A 17,673-nucleotide genomic window follows, 5' to 3' on the forward strand; every position below is an offset into this window, starting at 1 on the left:
GCGGGTGTATATGGACTTTTCAGGAATGATACTTAGGGTTCGCAAACAGACAATTCCAATAAAGCTCACGAAAAGTATTGTACTTGGCTAAGTTTCCATTCAAAGCATGTTTTCATGCTGTGTGTGATATATACTTCCAAGAATATGACCGTGCTACGCAATAACTCAATCAATCCTTTACTTCAGTTGTGAGGGCTGACTTTGACAAACTTAGCCTCAACATACTAGATTCGTCTTATGGAATTAATGGCGACTATGTATACTGTATTTGAATAAGATTAATCTTCTGGCCGTTGACGCCACCTCAATGGCTGAGATGATCTATTTAACGCAAGACTACTTTAATATTCAACTTGACTAGTCTAGATTTATTTATAACGAGCCTCTTATGGACGGTTGACTTACAAGATTTTTGGAGCATATCTTCGTTGAGGCACACCTGTACAACCTCGAAATGGTGAATGTGGCGATTGCAGCGCGAACGACTCCTCGCAGACACAGAAGAAAATGCAGAGAATGGGGATGACAGTGCTATGATACCCGTAATAGCAGATGTCTTTCAAAATTAAGGGCCTAATATCAAAGCTCCGATATACTGACCTCCCATTGGAAAGCGCCTATGGATAACTTGAACCGTTGGTTGTCCACATGTCATGCCCGAAGAGGTGCAAGTGGGCTACCCTATCAATCTAATGTTTGAGCCTTCTTTCCACCCTATTGTTGTTTCATTCCCAAGGTACTGGCTTAATACATCTATGTAGTAAGAATACCCAAATAGGTCAAATTGCTCCTGCTGACTAAGAATCACAGCGGAATGAAATAAAGTCAGCCATTGATTGGCTTCTTGCCTCGTATTTATATCTCGTCAAGAACGAGCGATATGGTTCTCCCAGGTTTCTATCTCAAGATTCCTGGAAATGGGCGTGCCTCGAAGTACTGGCTGCTTACTCTGTGTGCAGCGTCGTGTAAAGGTCGGTCTTTCGATACTCTGAAGCCGCCGCTGCATTGATGACTGATATTGGAATAATAGTGTGACGAGGGGCTCCCTGGATGCGCGAAATGTGCGAAATACGGAAGACCCTGCCCCGGATATGACCGAGGCTTCAAGTTTGTCGCGGGGAAGCCGCATCGCTCCAGACGGCGTCTGGGGTCGAAACCAGCGGTGGATGACACGCATCTCGTAGACATCAGCTCAGGAACAGCCAGTCAGGCTATGCAGCAAACCCTAGTTCGGAGGGCCAGTTCATTGTGGTTGAGGTCTGCAGACACAAATATAATGCAGAGTCTGGATATCTTAATTGGTGATGTCTCTCAGCCATTTCCTGCCTCCTCAACCTATACAACATCTCGCTGGTTTACCTTCCTTCCCACTATATATGGAAGAAACAGAACCCTGGATTCCTCCATCAGATGTTTCGTTGCACATCATATTGGCATGATGACGGGAAATAACCAGGCTATCATTTATGCCAAGTCCACATATGTCGAAGCTCTGAACAGGCTCCAGCGATCTCTGTATAATTCAATGGAAAGTCTCTCATCAGAGATCCTATGTGCCGTTCTGCTTCAATGCTTCTATGAGGTGAGTTATCCATAGCCTCGCCTTGCAGCTGGTCTAACACTCTCAAGCTCTTCACCAATGCACACGACTCCACATCCTGGATGAAACACGCCGACGGGTTAAGTCGACTTGTTAGGTTTAGAGGCTGTGACAGCTACCAGACCGAGCTCGATCATACCTTGCTCAAGGCCTCTCGTGGGTTAATTGTATGATCCTCGCGCATGTTCACTACTACCGTCATATAAACACTGTATACTGACCAACGAAAGATCATGCACTCTTTATTTTCAAAGGAGAAATGTTTTCTCACGTCTAGCGATTGGCAATCCGTGATGAAGCAACAGTTCGACTCTACCTTTCCCACCTCTTTCTACGCGCAAGTAGAGGAGCTCTTTGCTCTCTACACAACCATACCGTGCTTCATCCACCAGTTCTTCGAGCTCCGAGAAGCCGATCCAGCGCACGAAACGACGCTGTTGAAGGCATCTGAGCTTCTAAACGACGCCCTCGATATGCAAACCAAATTAACCACTTGGTATGACAAGTTCCGCCATACGGCGCCTCTTCCAACCGAAGTCCTCTCGTCGATGGGCGACACCTTGTATCCAATAGTGTACTCATTCACCGATGTCGACACTGGAACCATCTTTGCCGCGTATTATTCCTATATGGTGATTATTCATGCCATTCTGGGAGCGTGTCGTTACCCCGGTGAACATGCGGCTATGGTTGTGTACTACCGGGACCAGATCTGCATGTCGGTCGAATTCAACGCTCAGGGGATTCTGGGTCCCTCTCGATTGGGATTTCCCTTGCTTGTGGTTAATGAGTTTGCGGACCCTCCCACGAAGCTGTGGGTTCAGGGTTGGTTACAGCGGCTTTCGAGAACTTATAAAGTTATGCTGCCGCAGAATTACGAACGGTGAATATCTGCTGCTATTAATATCGTAGCTTTTTTTCACAAAGCACCATACATTTATGTTTCATATTCTCATGGCTCAAAAGTAAATAAGGTATATAAGGACACCATGTGTCTTCGCCGCTGATCAACAACAATCTATGCCCGGGCCTCTTCAACATCACTGTCAAGTCCTCCCCGAATCGGCTCTGCCACTGCCCGGGCCGACAACAAAATAATCATAATCAGAATCTCCATCAATAACCCCATTCCAACCATAACACTCTCATCGCCATTAGCAGGGTCGAACCTTTGCGGCCCATACTGCGCCAACAACATATACGCGATCCTCACAACAAAGAAAGGAAGCGCCGCCAGGACCAGCAGGACGCAGCGGTGGCCAGCTCTGGGGAGGATGGAGCGATAAGCCACGGCTATCCAGCCAAACAGTCCACATCCGAACGCAAAGATGAGAACGAGCAAAACAGATCCAACCACTTTGCATGCATAGACGGCGGCACTCTCTCCCACCACAATCAAGACTATACCGAAGAACACGGGGAATCGGAAGAAATGGAGTAGGAAGCGGATGGTCTTGGGATATCTGGAGTTTCCAGGGCCGGTTCTACCTGTTTGTCCACTATAACAAGCACGGTTGTTAGACAGTGAATCAATACAAAGGGGAAGGGGAGCAACTAACCTCCTTAGCATTACGAGGCTCACTTCAAACAATAATGGCGAAAGGCCAATTCCTTGCAGGATTGCTTCTGTCATAATCACTTTCTTGTCCTTGGAGCCTGAGAGCACCATTCCGGACCCGGCAATTCGAACTGGCGTTCTAGGGTCAGCGTGGGTACAACACGATTATCACCAGGATGTCACTTACGTTGTGCCACTAATCCGATCAAGCCATACCAGGAGTAGAAAATACAGCGAGGAACGGATTTTCGCTTGTTATGATGCCAGTATTTCCACTCCTGCAGAAACCGGGTGGTACATTGGATGATTTGGATGAGAGAGAAGATGACCACCTCAGCAATGGCAATGTGGCGCTTGTCTGTGGAGAAGGCTGGGATTGGCATATTTCGATAGTCTTTCTTTCTATATTCTATATAGAAGAGGTGTGGCACTTGTTGGGTGTGTATAAGGTGTGTATAAAGGAGAAACCGAGATTGTTCATATAAAGATGGGTTCAGTATTAGGAATTGGAACACCGAACTGAGTGATGAAGATCAGCGTAGACATGCTTCCAGACACCCTTTTATATCCACATCTGTCCCCTCTCTCAACTCCTGCTGAGCCAGAGAAAAGAATATAGATGTGAGGCGCAGTGGAGCCCTCGCGACAGCTGACCCATTTGGGATTAGCGCCTGTTCAGTTCGCGCGCCAATCAACGTCCACAGACTATACGAGGCCTCCAGTTGTCACTTGGAACTATTTGCATGGAGTGAAGCACGAACCTTGGAGACATTGGACAATCTGAACCTTTTTGATACCCTGGAATAACGTCAGCAGGAGACAGCATAACACACAAGTCCTATCCGTATTGTTTGCTGGGTCGAGCTGTGTGTACATGGCAAGTCCACAGGTTACATGACAACTACCATTAAAAGGCCAGATCTTGATAAGAGAACTGCTCGAAAAAAAGCCTTCGGCCTCATAGCCAGGGATCACTACTCAACATTCGAATTCTGAGATTAGGGCTGGTAGACAGTTTTGATCCAAGCAGTCACCTGATCAGGGCTGGATCCTGCGTGAACCTGCATGTCGTCTTCAGCCTTATTCTTTAAAATCGCTGATACGATGACGTCCAAAGCCGTGGCCAACCGAAGAAGGAAATTCCTTGTCTAAATCAACATCACCAGTGCCTGCTTAACTACTTGATGTACTCCGCCTAGTTTATTGCATCGTGATTGGTTGTTAGTGGTGGCTGAGTATGCAGATCTTCGATTAAATCCGAGTCGCCTACGAGGCTGAACTGCTCATAAATTGAGTTCACCGCTTTCTTCAAACTCCATGCTTCCATTAGAAGCTCATCCACAATCAGGTCGTCCTGGGTAAGCTATGCATTATAAACATTTGTTCGGCAGATATCATGAAAGCCCGTTTGATCTGAAACTCCGAGGTTGGATGGGCAGAAGCTGCAAGATTTGTCAAAGGGATTTCGTGAGTGAGAGCGCCGTCGAACAATCAGCGAAGCTCACTGGGTGTATCCTGTGCAGAATCCTTCAGCAAGTCTTCAGTTTTGCCCGCGCCTCAAAAGGATGCTCTTGCCGCGGCTTCGACCTTCTTGACTTCGTATGGGTTCAACAAGTCAACTCCGTCCTGTGGTTCTGCAAAAGCTGTGGTGCAAGGCTCGAGCTACAACTATACACCTTAGATGGTATTGTCCCCACTATCCCAGTAGTTCTCTGTGACCAACTAATGTTCAGGAAATTACCATCCCGAGTTGGACAGATTCCGTGAGTTGGGACGGGTTGATGTGAGACGACATGCAGTGGAAAGTACACCAACCGACGCTGCAATGTCCGAGGTATCTCAATGGTTGGACACCTGCACTAAGCAACACCCCAAATGCCATCTCGCGGAAAACACCCCGTTACCATCACGAGTGCTTGAGATCGACGCGAGTCCTGACCACCCTCTGAAGCTGAGGCTCTATAGAGGTGCACCTGACGAAATGGGACGGTACATTTGCCTCAGTTATTGCTGGGGACCAAAGGGAAGTCCGGTTCAACTAACGAAAGAAACACTGTCGCAATTCCAACAGGATATCGCGTGGGACACACTTCCCCTCACTTTTCAGCATGCTGCACTTCTTACGAGACAGTTTGGCGTTCGGTATTTGTGGATTGACTCACTGTGTATCGTGCAGAACGACAGTGAAGACTGGCGTGAGCATTGTCCACGTATGGCTGAAATATATCATAACGCTTACATCACCTTGGCGGCCAGTGCTGCGCCAGACCCTCAAGCGGGTCTGTACTCTATATCCGATGATGAATGGGCCCGTGGAAAGGAAATCTTCAGCACGAGCGGCGGTCACCCAATTCGTGTCTTTGCTCGTGCCCCTATGCTCGACATGAACACGAGACGGGATCGTGAGCCTCTTTTTATGCGAGCATGGGCGTATCAGGAGCGCATGTTATCGCATCGCATCCTCTACTTCTCTCAACGGGAGATGATGTGGGAATGTAACGAACAAGTTGCATGTCAATGTCTTCACTTGCAAGAACAAATGAGTCTCAAAATCGCATTTTCCGAATCTGCCAATACAAGGGACTTCAACCTCTGCTGGAATGAGATTGTGAGCGAGTACAGCAGTCGCAATCTATCCCATACAGCCGATAGACTACCTGCATTAGCAGGAATTGCCAAAAGAATGCACTCATTGAGGGCCAACGATACTTATATAGCGGGCTTGTGGCGAAGCACCCTTTGCCAGGACCTAATATGGTACGATTCAAGGTTGAGAGTTCATGCGAGACCGACTTGGCAGGCGCCTCATGGTCCTGGGCGTCCGTCAGTTATGCAGTCACTTTCGAAATGAACGAGAAAAACATACAAGACTATTGCCTGAGACTCTCATATGTATCTCACAGTTGCACGCCACTTCATCCAACTGATGAGGGCTGTTTTGGTGGGCTCCAGTCAGCGTCGCTGACGGTCAAAGGAAAACTGATTCCAACTAGTGGAAATCCCCTTTGGAATTCACTGCACATGGGCGAAAGTCGCCTGCAGGGTTATTTCATGATAGGCTATGATTTCTGGCCAAGTGCAGGATCGACGGTAGAAAATATACCCCTCTATATTCTTCACGTCTGCGATAAGCGTACTGGTATTAATAAAACCGAAAGCTACTATCTTTGCCTACGGCAAGTCGATGGAGAAGTACACACCTATGAGCGAGTGGGAGTGTTTCACGAAATACGGAGATCCAGGGCGTACGAAAAGCTATGGCGAACCATCAGCGCAACAACGGTCACTCTGGTTTAAGGCTAGGGATTTTGTGGGCATGTTTGACGTACCCTGGAAGACAGAACCATATAGCCGAACACAAGATAGAAAGTTCCGTCAGCCTCAAAAGGGTAATACAATTTGTCCTGGAGACACTCCAAACAATGGCATCATTGTTTTGTTGATTCTCGAAGGCTGAAAGTTGAAACACTCTCTGGAAAAGGGTCAATTGTACTATACTCAGAAGAAAAAGGAACGAAAGGGCATTGTTGTGACAAAAACCCAAGACTGAGATTGAGAGTACAATAACCTCCTACCTAGTGGAGAGTCAACGTATAAAAGACGGAAGAAGCACTCACACATAATTGACTCGTTCCGTCTGTAGGACTCGACCAATAAACCCAGCTTGAAATTACTGCACTTTCCATTCCGCGGTCTTCTCTCTGAAATCAGTGAACTATTCGCTCGATGTACATACATCCCCATAGTTCGTTCGAACCATATCCCATGGCCACTCTCGCGCGTATTCCACGAGAAGTTCTCTACTATATAGTAGATTATCTCGGCCCTGAGGATCTCACATCGTTATTAGTTGCCTATCCTGATATTACAGGCCACTTGACATCTCAACATTTATCTGTGGCTGGAAAAATGGTTCTACACTTACTCGCTGATTCAAAAATCGAACCCGACCCGGCGTTAAGGGACATGGCAGTAGAACGTCTCAAACAAAACAGCGCCATTCCCGTTAATAGTTGCGATAAACAAGGCTGCACTCCGTTGTGGATAGCAGCGAATCGAGGATACGGAAAGATGGTGAAACTACTCCTAGGGCGAAAAGACTTGGAGCCAGATATACCGAACACATACGGGGTAACCCCACTTGAACAAGTTGTTATCACTGGAGATAAAGCCATGGTAAAACTGCTGTTGGCACATGGTGGCATTGATCCCATTCGCCAATATAGCTATGACAGGAAGAAGGCACCACAATTGTGTCCGCTTTCAACGGCAGCCACGATGGGGCGTGCAGCTATTGTAAAGCTGCTGGTAGAGTACAGTCCGAAGGAGCAATTAGAGAGTGCGGTTGCCCTGGCCTTCAAATGCGCCGCATGCAACGGCCGTGAGGAGGTTATGGAGATTCTAATTAACGGAGTTGAGAATGTTAATTTTCAAATCGAAAACGGACAGAGCGTGTTGTTGTACACATACTCTAAAGGCTACAGGAGTATTGCAAAGCAGCTGTTGACCAAGAACGGGATTGATGCAGGTTGGGAAGGCGACAATGGTCGAACCATGCTGGATATTGCAGTGGATCGAGAAGATATTGAAATGGTGGAGCTCCTTAAAGCTCGAGAGGATGTGAAGTTGTCTTCGGGATTCGCGACGGTGAGGCAGACCTAGCACGCTGTGCTAGAATGTTTAACATCTTACCGGTAAAGTCATATGAACAACTAATGAGGGTAGGAGAAATATGGGAAAGCTTGAGTGAATTGTCTAAGATTAACCTAGGTGGACATGAAACCAGTGGTGGATGTTTGATCTAGTACGGGGAGCAAAGGAAGCAATGAAGCATACGAAGATTTGGAGCAACACCACCATTCCCCCAAGGCATTTATTCAGTTGAATAGATTTGAGGCCTATGTCGTGGGTGTCAGACAAATAATGACATTGTTTACTCTGGTGTATTGTATTCATACTTCATAGATTGGTACTTCATAGATTGGAAAATGCAACAATACTATATCTGATAATGGCCAAGTCTAAAGTCGTCAATGTAAATCGTATTCCGATTCTAAGTAGCTCCAATAAACAAAATACCACTACATTGGCCCCGTATTCAGCCCGAATAACTTAATTCAGGGGTTTTGCGGACAGGCACAGAGTGATTGACACCTTCATTGATTTTGATACCATCGGCATCGGCCTAAATATGATTGGCCCACTGCAACCCGTGACCGGCCAATCCCAAAGTAGCAAGTTCTGGCCTGAGGCCACCAACATCACGAACTCCTCCACATCGACTTTCTCCGGCGGTTCTGGCCGATCTGCTCTAGTCGCCTTCGCATTTCCCTTTCATGTTGTTGTTGTGACTTCCAACCCCGGTCCTACCTCTCTTACCTCTACTCCTCTCATACACTCTTTTCTCCCGCCATGTTCCGTCCCGCCTCTAGAGCCCTCCTCCGCGCGCCGGCCGTCGCCCGTGGCCCGGCAAGCAGACGATTGATAAGCACCGCTCCCGCCGAGTCCAAACCGAGGAGTTGGAAGAACACCGCTGTACGACTGGGATTGGCCGCTGGCGCGATCTACTACTATAACACGAGCAATGTGTTCGCAGAGAATCCTTCCTGTACGTTGAACCCACGAGGAAATTTCCCCGGGTTAAACTACCTCTGCCTTGCTCCTCCGAATCCTATACACAACAATTTTTTTTCAATCAATCAGCATCGCAACTAACAACAACCCCCAGTCTCCCTCAACTCCCAGCTTAAGAAAAACTCCGCCGAAGAACCCCTCCCCACCCTCGACTCCATTAAGCCCCGGATCCGCGAAGAACGGGAATCCGCCGCCCCCAAGCCCCATGCCGAACAAGCCCCAGCACAAGAGCTCTCTCTCGGCGAGGGCGCCTTGAAGTCGCCCCAGGAGCTCGAAGAGGAGGCCGGCCAGGAAGCTGCCTTCAACCCCGAAACGGGCGAGATCAACTGGGACTGCCCCTGCCTGGGCGGAATGGCTCACGGCCCTTGCGGAGAGGAGTTCAAGGCTGCGTTCAGCTGCTTCGTGTACTCTGAGGAGGAGCCTAAGGGCATGGACTGTATTGAGAAGTTTAAGTGCGTTTGAACCTGGACCTGGACCCATTTCGGTGTAGCCTTTTTTCTCCATTGAGGGTTATTGTGGAGCTAACGTTTGGGTAATCATCACAGGGGCATGCAAGACTGTTTCCGCAAGTATCCCGAGGTCTACGGCGCTGAGCTTGAGGACGATGAGGAGGGTGCTCCTGCTCCCGCCCCCGAGGGTGAGGCCCAGAACGCTGCGCCCCTAGCCACCGAGGTTGATGCGGCTTCGCATCCCGAGGAGAAGCGTGCCCGCGCGAAGGAGACTACCGCCCAGGTGAAGTCAGAGCTCTCCGAGAAGGGCGAGCTCCCTGAGAGCGACGACTTGCTTCCCAAGGCTTGGCACGACTCGGAAAGCAAGAACGAGACTCCGTCCGAGAAATAAAGCAATGCGCAACTCACATGGGTGTGTTGAAAATGCGTGACATGGGCCAACGGAACAGAGTCGGATCTTTTGGATTATCTCGGTGGATAAAATTTTAAAAAGTTTCATGAGGCTAGATCTGAACTGCTCTGGGTCCGCGAGGAATATTTTGGGATTGGTTGGAGGCTGTGTGTATTCTTTTGTACTATATACCCTTTTTCCACCTTCCCCAGTTTGTTTCTCTGTCGTGTCCTATTTATAAAGCTATCTCACGTCATCTCTCTTCTATTGTTCTTCCCTATGTTGTCTTCCTTTTTCTTTTTGCGTTTGAAGTCTCAGCATCCATTCCCACTTTTGCCTTGTGTTTTTCCCCCTTCACCATGTAACTTATTGTACTTGTACGCTGTGGCCTTTCGGAAAGAGTCCTGATAGAAATAGAGTCTGCTTTCTACTCCGCAGTATGCTTGGTTACATTGCTTGTTGAGCGTCTCGGCTGTGATGAATGTTTACAGGATAGTTGCAGTTCACGTGGTACGGATCTTAGGGTTAAGAAGAAACAACATGGCATTATCATCATTAGCAATTTTCCATGCAAATTGTTGGATCTCTGTGGCAATTTTAAATCGATCCTTATAAAGTTCAGCAAGGTCCCAGTCACTTATCCACATTGCCGAGCTCATGCAGCGTCGCAATAGGGAAGTCGTGCAGATGATCATAACACATCTCGTCACAGTCTCATGGCGTTGTCCTTTCTGTTGTCAGAGAGTTGTATAACAGTGAGTTGAATCCTGCATCAATTCTTCCTGGGCAAGTGTCTCAGAACAAGTGCAAGACTGGGTTGACATGCACAAGACATATTTGGGCCCTTAAGAATAAACTTGTATTCTTGTAAATATGGGTTCCAGATGAGCTTCGACGTTGTGTCTTTCACCAGACATGAATATGCGGTGACTTGTCAGGAGGTACCGCGCGGGAGGTCTGCGGCTGGTGCAAAAAAGAGCGCATCAAGGTACCTTGTACTGATGAAGTCGGTGACTCGGTACCCTTTCGTATAGTGGATTAGAATTCCTTCGGCCAGTTTACCAGTTCACGTCGCTCAGCTGCAACTTGCGAGAACGAAATGCCGTCCGATTGCCGCCAGACTTATCAACTCTGGAGTCGCGAGGGGAACGTTTCTCGAGTGCTGGGTGTAGGTTAGCAATGAGTAGCAGTTGTACATTACAAGATTGTCTCACCCTCGGCAGTTTCCGCCTCATTGGACATCTCATAATTAAGCACCAGGTTCTTGATCCGTTGTTGTTCTTCTCGATCAGCTTGCTGTTGACTTCTCATGGCAACTGCAAAACTAGAGTCAGACGGCAGGTCGATGGTACGAGTCTAGTCTCAGTCAGCAGGCGGTTCTTTATATACGAACATGAATAGGCAAACCTGTTGCTTGTTGCCCTTTTTAGTCATCAAGGAGAAAGCCATCGTACTGGGCTGGGGCAGGGGCTTCGGCTGTGGCTGTGGCTGCGGCTGGCTAGTCTCGGGAGCACTTTCACCTGCCGCATCCCGAGGAGCTCGTTTCATGGGAAGAGGTATATCGAATACGCCCTTACGCTCGAACTTTCGGGAATCCATGCTCTCTGCCATCATTTTTTCAAACTCGCGATCGAACTCGGCTTCGGCTTCAGGGTCTCGTTCCTCCTCTTGGCGTGTAACGAAGATTTGTTCGTCTTCCGAGTCACTATCACCGTTTTGTTCGGCATTGGGCCCCGATGCCTACGAGACATTTGTCAGCACAACTAATTTGAGTCTATATGCAACGTATCTAAAACTCACTTCAGCTTCGTCGCTGGACTCCCCGTCCTCGTCCACCTCGGGCATGACATCATCCTCGAAGCCGTCATCAGATGAGCTACTTTCCGCATCGTCATCATCTGGCTCTGCAGGCCTCTCGGCATCTTGTGTTTTGTAGTTCTGAGCTACAGCCTCGCCGAAGACACGGGTGGCCTCTTCCAGGTCGGTGACTAACTTCCACTGAGGACGAGTCATAGAGAATGTATCTTGGACAAGGAAGTCAATGTCCATGGGCAGTGGATCTTTTGTCGTCATGTAGTACTACATGATCAATTAATAACATATCCAATCGAGAAGCGCTTGGCAACGGTTATTACCTGGAAGAACGTCAAGAAGAAGTCCAACTTCTTTTTAGCCGAGCCACGGTCAAAGCAGTGACCACAGGTATCCAGGAGAGTGCAAACCAAGCGAACTCGGAAAAAGTCATCTGGTAAATCTAACGGGTTCAGTTTCCCCGGAACCGGTGTGCCGCCCTCTGTATCATCATTAGTATTGGGATACTATTTGATGCTCGCTTTGGCTTACCATGACCAAAAGTAACAATCCTGTACAAGGTATCAAAAATAACAGGAGAGTCGATCATTTTATAGTTATACAACTCTCCGAGGTACTTGACCTCGGCGACGCGCTTCTGGTTGAACTTGAAGTCGTTCTGCTCAAGGCCCAATGTGATTTGCTCGAGGACGTTGTCGACGATGCCAATAACGAAATCCTGGTGATATCTATACAGAGCGCTGACCAGGATCGCTAGAAGGTGGATATTGCCATATTTTACCTTCACGGGTTTGCTGAATACACGCTCTATAATATCAACAACCTGGAAGCGGTATTAGTAACCTTTATTGAGAGAAAAAAACACCAACTCCAACGGATTTCTTACTTCTTGTTCCTCCCAATGCAGTTTTCGAATTGACTTCAATATCCTGGTATAATTGCGCTTGTTCATATCCAAATAGATAAGCCTCCTGATGTAAGACTCCATAGGAGTACGCTCTTTCTGTTGAATGGCAGGCCGGGGTGGAGGATCAACGTAGTAAACCGCATTTTCAATGATCATTCGTTCTTGTTGACCCAGATGCTGAACAGTTTTCTTTCTCCCAAGAGTTTCCAAAAATGAGGCCATTCGGGGGGAAGTCTCGGGGTTGCGAAGCAGATACCGTCCACAGTTCTCTAAGAGATAACCAATGATTTCAATATTCATGCGTGAGAAGTCGTCAAGTGAGACCTTGAAACAGTGGAAAATAATATGCTCCGGGACCACTCCGAACTTGGTCAACTCTGCGAGATAGCGCACATTGCTCATACGAACCTGCCCCAGAAACTCTTTGGACTTGCGGCGTTGAAGGCTTCGGAACTCTTCGTCCAGATAAGTAATCAATCCCTGCGGTATATCTGGTAAATACTGCCCCAGAGTGGCCACCAGGCGCGAGTACAAGGGTAAAAGATCGATACGCCCCTTCGGCACATCCGACACAGCCTTAATGAGCCTATTTCTAGATGCTTTGGAGTTGAGAAAGCAGAAGTCGAGGGCTAACTGATCAACGTGATCCTTCGTCTGCAAATCGGGGAGCTTAGCCAACAGTGCATCGACTTGGGCTCCAACAGTTTTGCTTGCAATGGCCATAGACTGATCGTCTGCATCCGCAGCAGCCCTGTCTTCTGATGTCTGGGCCGGGGCCGGTTCAGACTTGTCCGAATCCTCACCGTCTTTCTTTTTCCCTGCTTCATCGGAGTCGGTCTTCTTCTTCTTACCGTCCTCCAGGAGAACGGCTGGAACCTTGCCTTTGAGGTCAACCAGGTTCTCATAAAAGCGCCTCTCTTCTTCGTCTTCCCAGATACCGGCACCTTCACCCTGGCCGCGTAGGTACTCGGACGTTTTCACAAGCCCGATGCCTCCACTTGACGCAGGGTCGGCAGATTCCTGCTCAGCTAATGCGGGCATTTCCGCTCCCAATGCCTCACACAAGACCTGCGTGTTGGCAACCAACTTTTCCAAAGATTTGCTTTGTTTCTCAAAGTTGGCCTGGCGGTCCTCAAAGATTTCACCACTCTTGACATAAGCCTCAGCGTTACGGCGACTCTGGGCTGCCAGTGCTCTTTGGTCACGAACCACATGCGCCTTGACGTCTTCCAGGTACCGATTCAGGATGCTCTTGAAGCGAGCCTGTGTCTTCTCTGGGGTGAGAGGAGGGTCATTTTCAGCTGCCGTCACATCTCCCGCGCCCTCCTCGCCATTCGTGACCTCCGCAGGGGTCGTCGCTCCATCAGCCTCTACGGTTTTCCTTCCTTCGTCGACAGTCTTCGCTCCGAGAATATCCCAACTGAAGCTCTTGACAAACAAAACGGCGAGTGGCAGATTGGTGTGGTCACGGTCATGGCCCAATAGGTCCTTCAACACTTCCAGGGGAAACGGCTCTGCTTCCTTATCACTGTCTCGGACGGCCGACGGGGCCTTGGCTTTGACTGGGTTTTCTGACGCCTTTCCACCTATCCCAACGACACCCTCTTTGCCCTTGGCACCCAGATCCTCCGGTCGTTCGATATCGTCCAGCGTCCTGAGTACACCAACCAACCAGAGTTCCGTAACCACTCTCAGCAAAACTCGATGTCGGGATAACCGTTCCTTTTCTTCGCGTTCGCGCACCTCCTGGCTGAGCGCTTTCAACTGTCCCTTGTCCGGTGTGCTAAGTCCTCGACCCAGTAGCCATCCAATTTGTCTCGTGAACTCGGCCGGTCCGAACCTCTGGTGCAGTGCGCTCGTGATTTCCACGCCTGTGGCAATTTCCCCAGGCGATTTCAATTTACAAAGCCCTTCATAGCAAGCGGATATGATTTCTGAGAGATATTTATGGAGCGACAGAGTGCGGATATCGGCCAGGAAGGTCTGCTGGGCGGAAGCATTAACTCCGGTGCGTAGACGCTTGATAAAAGCGGTGTTTTTCTTCAACGCTGAATCAAGGGATCTGCCAACTGGAAAGATATCTGTTTTCATGCGGTTGGGCGGTTAGATTGGAACTTGTTGTGCGGGACATTGTATTGGGACGTCATTACCACTCTCACCAGCCCAAGCTCTCTCATTGAGATCGCGAAGCTCCCCTAGAACAAGAACCTTAGTTAGAAACAAAACGTGTACATGGTAAATGAGAGTTGAAGACAGGGTGCGGGGTACACACGCTTCCTTTGACGATCCATCTCTTACTGCCGTTTGTTGTCCGCACAGTAATCCCGCAGTGTCGATTAACTATCGTGGGGTCCTTTCAAAGAGTCGGAAAGGAAAGCGCATAAGTGACTTGAACGCCACATTGGTGAAGCACGTTGGGACCGAGCGCTGCGCAACGTCTTGAGCTTTCTGTCACCGTGCGCCAGGGTTGAGGTGCTTTTAAGAAAAGCTGTGTCGGAGACACTGCGGCGGCGAAAGTGGGAGCCGAAGGCGGTCCTGTTGCTAGTTTCCTGACCAATCCACACCGCGGTTTTCCGCGCGGGTCTAGAAGAACTACCTACTCTTATGTCCTGCCTTGAACTACTTTTGAACCCAATCGTTTCCACTTTCTTTCTTATGACCTTTTGCTATCTGAATATTATAAACCTTTCTGATCTGTGCCAGTACCATAATTAATTCTTCTCTCCTTCTCCATTGTCCACTACGTACTGATATTCCGACCTACACGACTAAGGCTCCAAGATATATCACTGTAGATCCATTACCGAACCGAGGTCTTGGTGAACCTATTGCTATTAATCAATTTGTTAGGCATACATCAATAAACACTAGACATGAGGGGGAAAGAAGCATTGGTTCAAGGAGAAAACGCGAACAAAATCCGAAACAGCCCGCTGTCAGTTGGATCCTATCCACCTAATCATAATCCCATATCAAGTTAGACAGGTTTCATGATCTGGTCCATTGCACCTTCAATCATCAGTTATTCCGTCATTCATTCATTCATTCATTCATTCATTAGACTTCGTGCGACGATTCGGTGAAGCCAGTCTCCTTCCCTTCTTCCACTCCCAACAGCCAGGCCTGAAGCTCATGCTTCCTGTCCTCTTCATTCCAGCTCTGGCGTCGATCAATCATTGGCTTCCACCCCTCGCTCGAAGTTCGACTATCTCGATCGACATCGGAAGCTCTCGGCAGTGCTTCCTGGTCGTTTGCATAAGGTTTGGTAGTTGGTTTCCCAGGAAGCAGGATGGTTCGGTGAGTTTGGGGAATTTCTTCTTTCTGACCTGCAGATGACATCTTGGGGAACTACTAGTAGTAAAGTAGAACCTGGCCAGGTGAATGGTTGTACGTTGATAGTGAAGTATGGCAAATGGTAACTGTAATCTTTAGAGGCTTTGCTTTGAGGGCACCGATCACTTTTTTGGAGCTAAGCTGCAACACTTCAGTAAAGGCAAATATATCAAAGCGTAAAACCCACGTTACGGGTCTGCGAGGATACTGGTTATATGGCTCTCGTCGTCACTGCGTAACAGTGACATGCCATGTCATACGTTGTGGCGAACCTGGAGATTTATTGACGCTCAGGCCGACTGAATCGAAATCATATATCGGGCGAGAGGATAAGTCAACTGTCAGTTGTCTTTCGAAACCCCATGTATCATTGTTGAGGAGATCAGTTGCAAAATCACCATGAAGTCATGCTTGCCTCCCGTCGGTCGAGATAATGTCACCTGGCGCTATACCCGAATCAGTAATTATAACGACATACCTCCAGATATTCAGATCGCCACATCACCCAAATCCAATCCAGTCTACCATGCTCAAGTCATCTTTTGTGGAATGGGTCATCGTATAAAGCTCCAACTTCATCAAACCCGAGTGTGCACCATTCAAGCTAAGTGATGACTCCATGGCTCAAGCTTCTGCGAACATCAAGGATATACGGCATGGCAAAGTTCAGAGGCGAATACCGACAACATACCATGGCCCAGATGTCGATGTATTCCGCTGGTGAGCCCGGAGGTCAACAGGAAGCCGGTACTGAGAATTTCCTGCAGACTGCTTTCCTTGCACCGGACATGTATGGTGGGATTTACGTAGACCTGAACACCTTGCTGAAACCACCTCGCTGCCAAATTGAACTTTGGCTTCGCATCTCGCCTGAGTGACCTCATAATTGGTTATCAACTGTTCGATGCTGCCTGTTTTGGTTAACAACTGAAAGATCTACGTAGCAAGCAATCAGCAATGAATTGGTATCCACTGGCCGAACGCCATTATACGATCTCCCCCCAGCAATTTGGGCTCAACTATGGACTACATCCATTGCAATCCCAGTTTGCTCCATCCACGGTGTCCGGAGACTATCCGCAAAAGCCAACACGATCGTCTTGTCTTCCACGTTGAAGTCTGGGCGCAACCAAAGGAATTGGGCTAGACCTGCAAATACTGCCCACGACGAGCCACCACAGAACAATCTTCTTCATGTACAAGTCTACTCGCCATCCGAAAGGAATCCTGGTCGGTAGTTTTGACCCAGGGATCTGGGGTTCTTCGTTCCAGCACGCTGGGCACAAAGTCATATCCAATCCCCTCTACTTTATATTCACTTTTCTTATTATCGAGTGTCTCCGGATGTGCCAGGGTAGATCCGACTGGGTCCACGCCAATGACAGACATATCTTGACTCTTCTAGGCGATTCAGCTACACCAAAGGCGTAGCGCCAATATGGTCTGCAACACACCCGCTCAAAGGCTGGCCGATATATGGAGGCGCCATCGTCTTATACTTCACGTCGGTAGAGACAGAGTAGTACGTAGACCCTACAAGAGAAAGCTAGGTGGGGAAGGAGAGAGCAGTTTATTAGATACCGGTATCAATTAAAACATCCTCGATGTGGCATCGACCTAATTCATTCCATTGATAACAACTCTGTAAATATGCAAAGATATCTGAACAACTGGAACCAACAACGCCCTTGACATTTCCTAATCGAGTAAGTCATAGTTCCAAACGACGGAGTCCCCACTTCCCATGCCCAAAATGGACTTCATAAAGGCACACAACGCATGAAAGAGAAACTTCCAGCCAGTTACTCTACAGATATTTTTCCACCTTGGTGTTCGTTATAAATACCCTATTCTAGACTCTGCCCTGTACATCCTAGCAAGAATATAAACCGAGGAAAGTGAGCGTCGATATCACAATTTTCCACTAAATCTCTCTTCAAAACCAACCCAACCCAGACCAAATACAACAAGGAAGAGAAAGAGATAACA

The 17,673-nt window shown here is 48.2% G+C and overlaps 6 protein-coding genes across 6 annotated transcripts; 4 read left to right on the forward strand and 2 right to left on the reverse strand.

Annotated features, from left to right (window-relative positions):
* Positions 1-917: 917 nt before the first annotated feature.
* On the forward strand, positions 918-2,487 carry ANOM_007113 (Zn(II)2Cys6 transcription factor; the record flags this gene model as incomplete). Its single annotated transcript, XM_015552369.1, has 4 exons — positions 918-971; positions 1,031-1,582; positions 1,630-1,767; positions 1,831-2,487. 4 exons carry the CDS (start codon positions 918-920, stop codon positions 2,485-2,487), a joined length of 1,401 nt encoding a protein of 466 aa, XP_015406343.1.
* A 131-nt stretch (positions 2,488-2,618) lies between these two features.
* On the reverse strand, positions 2,619-3,541 carry ANOM_007114 (uncharacterized protein; the record flags this gene model as incomplete). The annotated part of the gene is made up of 3 exons (XM_015552370.1): positions 2,619-3,099; positions 3,160-3,289; positions 3,346-3,541. The coding sequence occupies 3 exons, from the start codon at positions 3,539-3,541 to the stop codon at positions 2,619-2,621; spliced, it is 807 nt and encodes a 268-aa protein (XP_015406336.1).
* A 1,442-nt stretch (positions 3,542-4,983) lies between these two features.
* On the forward strand, positions 4,984-6,009 carry ANOM_007115 (HET domain-containing protein; the record flags this gene model as incomplete). Its single annotated transcript, XM_015552371.1, has 1 exon — positions 4,984-6,009. One exon carries the CDS (start codon positions 4,984-4,986, stop codon positions 6,007-6,009), a length of 1,026 nt encoding a protein of 341 aa, XP_015406337.1.
* Positions 6,010-6,923: 914 nt separating this feature from the next.
* ANOM_007116 (ankyrin repeat domain-containing protein) lies at positions 6,924-7,820 on the forward strand (the record flags this gene model as incomplete). The annotated part of the gene is made up of 1 exon (XM_015552372.1): positions 6,924-7,820. The coding sequence occupies one exon, from the start codon at positions 6,924-6,926 to the stop codon at positions 7,818-7,820; it is 897 nt and encodes a 298-aa protein (XP_015406338.1).
* A 705-nt stretch (positions 7,821-8,525) lies between these two features.
* ANOM_007117 (coiled-coil-helix-coiled-coil-helix domain-containing protein) lies at positions 8,526-9,632 on the forward strand (the record flags this gene model as incomplete). The annotated part of the gene is made up of 3 exons (XM_015552373.1): positions 8,526-8,766; positions 8,887-9,244; positions 9,338-9,632. The coding sequence occupies exons 1-3, from the start codon at positions 8,571-8,573 to the stop codon at positions 9,630-9,632; spliced, it is 849 nt and encodes a 282-aa protein (XP_015406339.1). The 5' UTR covers positions 8,526-8,570.
* An 864-nt stretch (positions 9,633-10,496) lies between these two features.
* On the reverse strand, positions 10,497-14,442 carry ANOM_007118 (regulator of nonsense transcripts 2; the record flags this gene model as incomplete). Its single annotated transcript, XM_015552374.1, has 7 exons — positions 10,497-10,794; positions 10,847-10,988; positions 11,040-11,372; positions 11,433-11,711; positions 11,768-11,925; positions 11,976-12,267; positions 12,331-14,442. The coding sequence occupies 7 exons, from the start codon at positions 14,440-14,442 to the stop codon at positions 10,691-10,693; spliced, it is 3,420 nt and encodes a 1,139-aa protein (XP_015406334.1). The 3' UTR covers positions 10,497-10,690.
* Between the last annotated feature and the right edge of the window lie 3,231 nt (positions 14,443-17,673).

Source organism: Aspergillus nomiae, assembly GCF_001204775.2.
Source record: "Aspergillus nomiae NRRL 13137 chromosome Unknown contig00158, whole genome shotgun sequence".
NCBI lineage: Eukaryota > Fungi > Ascomycota > Eurotiomycetes > Eurotiales > Aspergillaceae > Aspergillus > Aspergillus nomiae.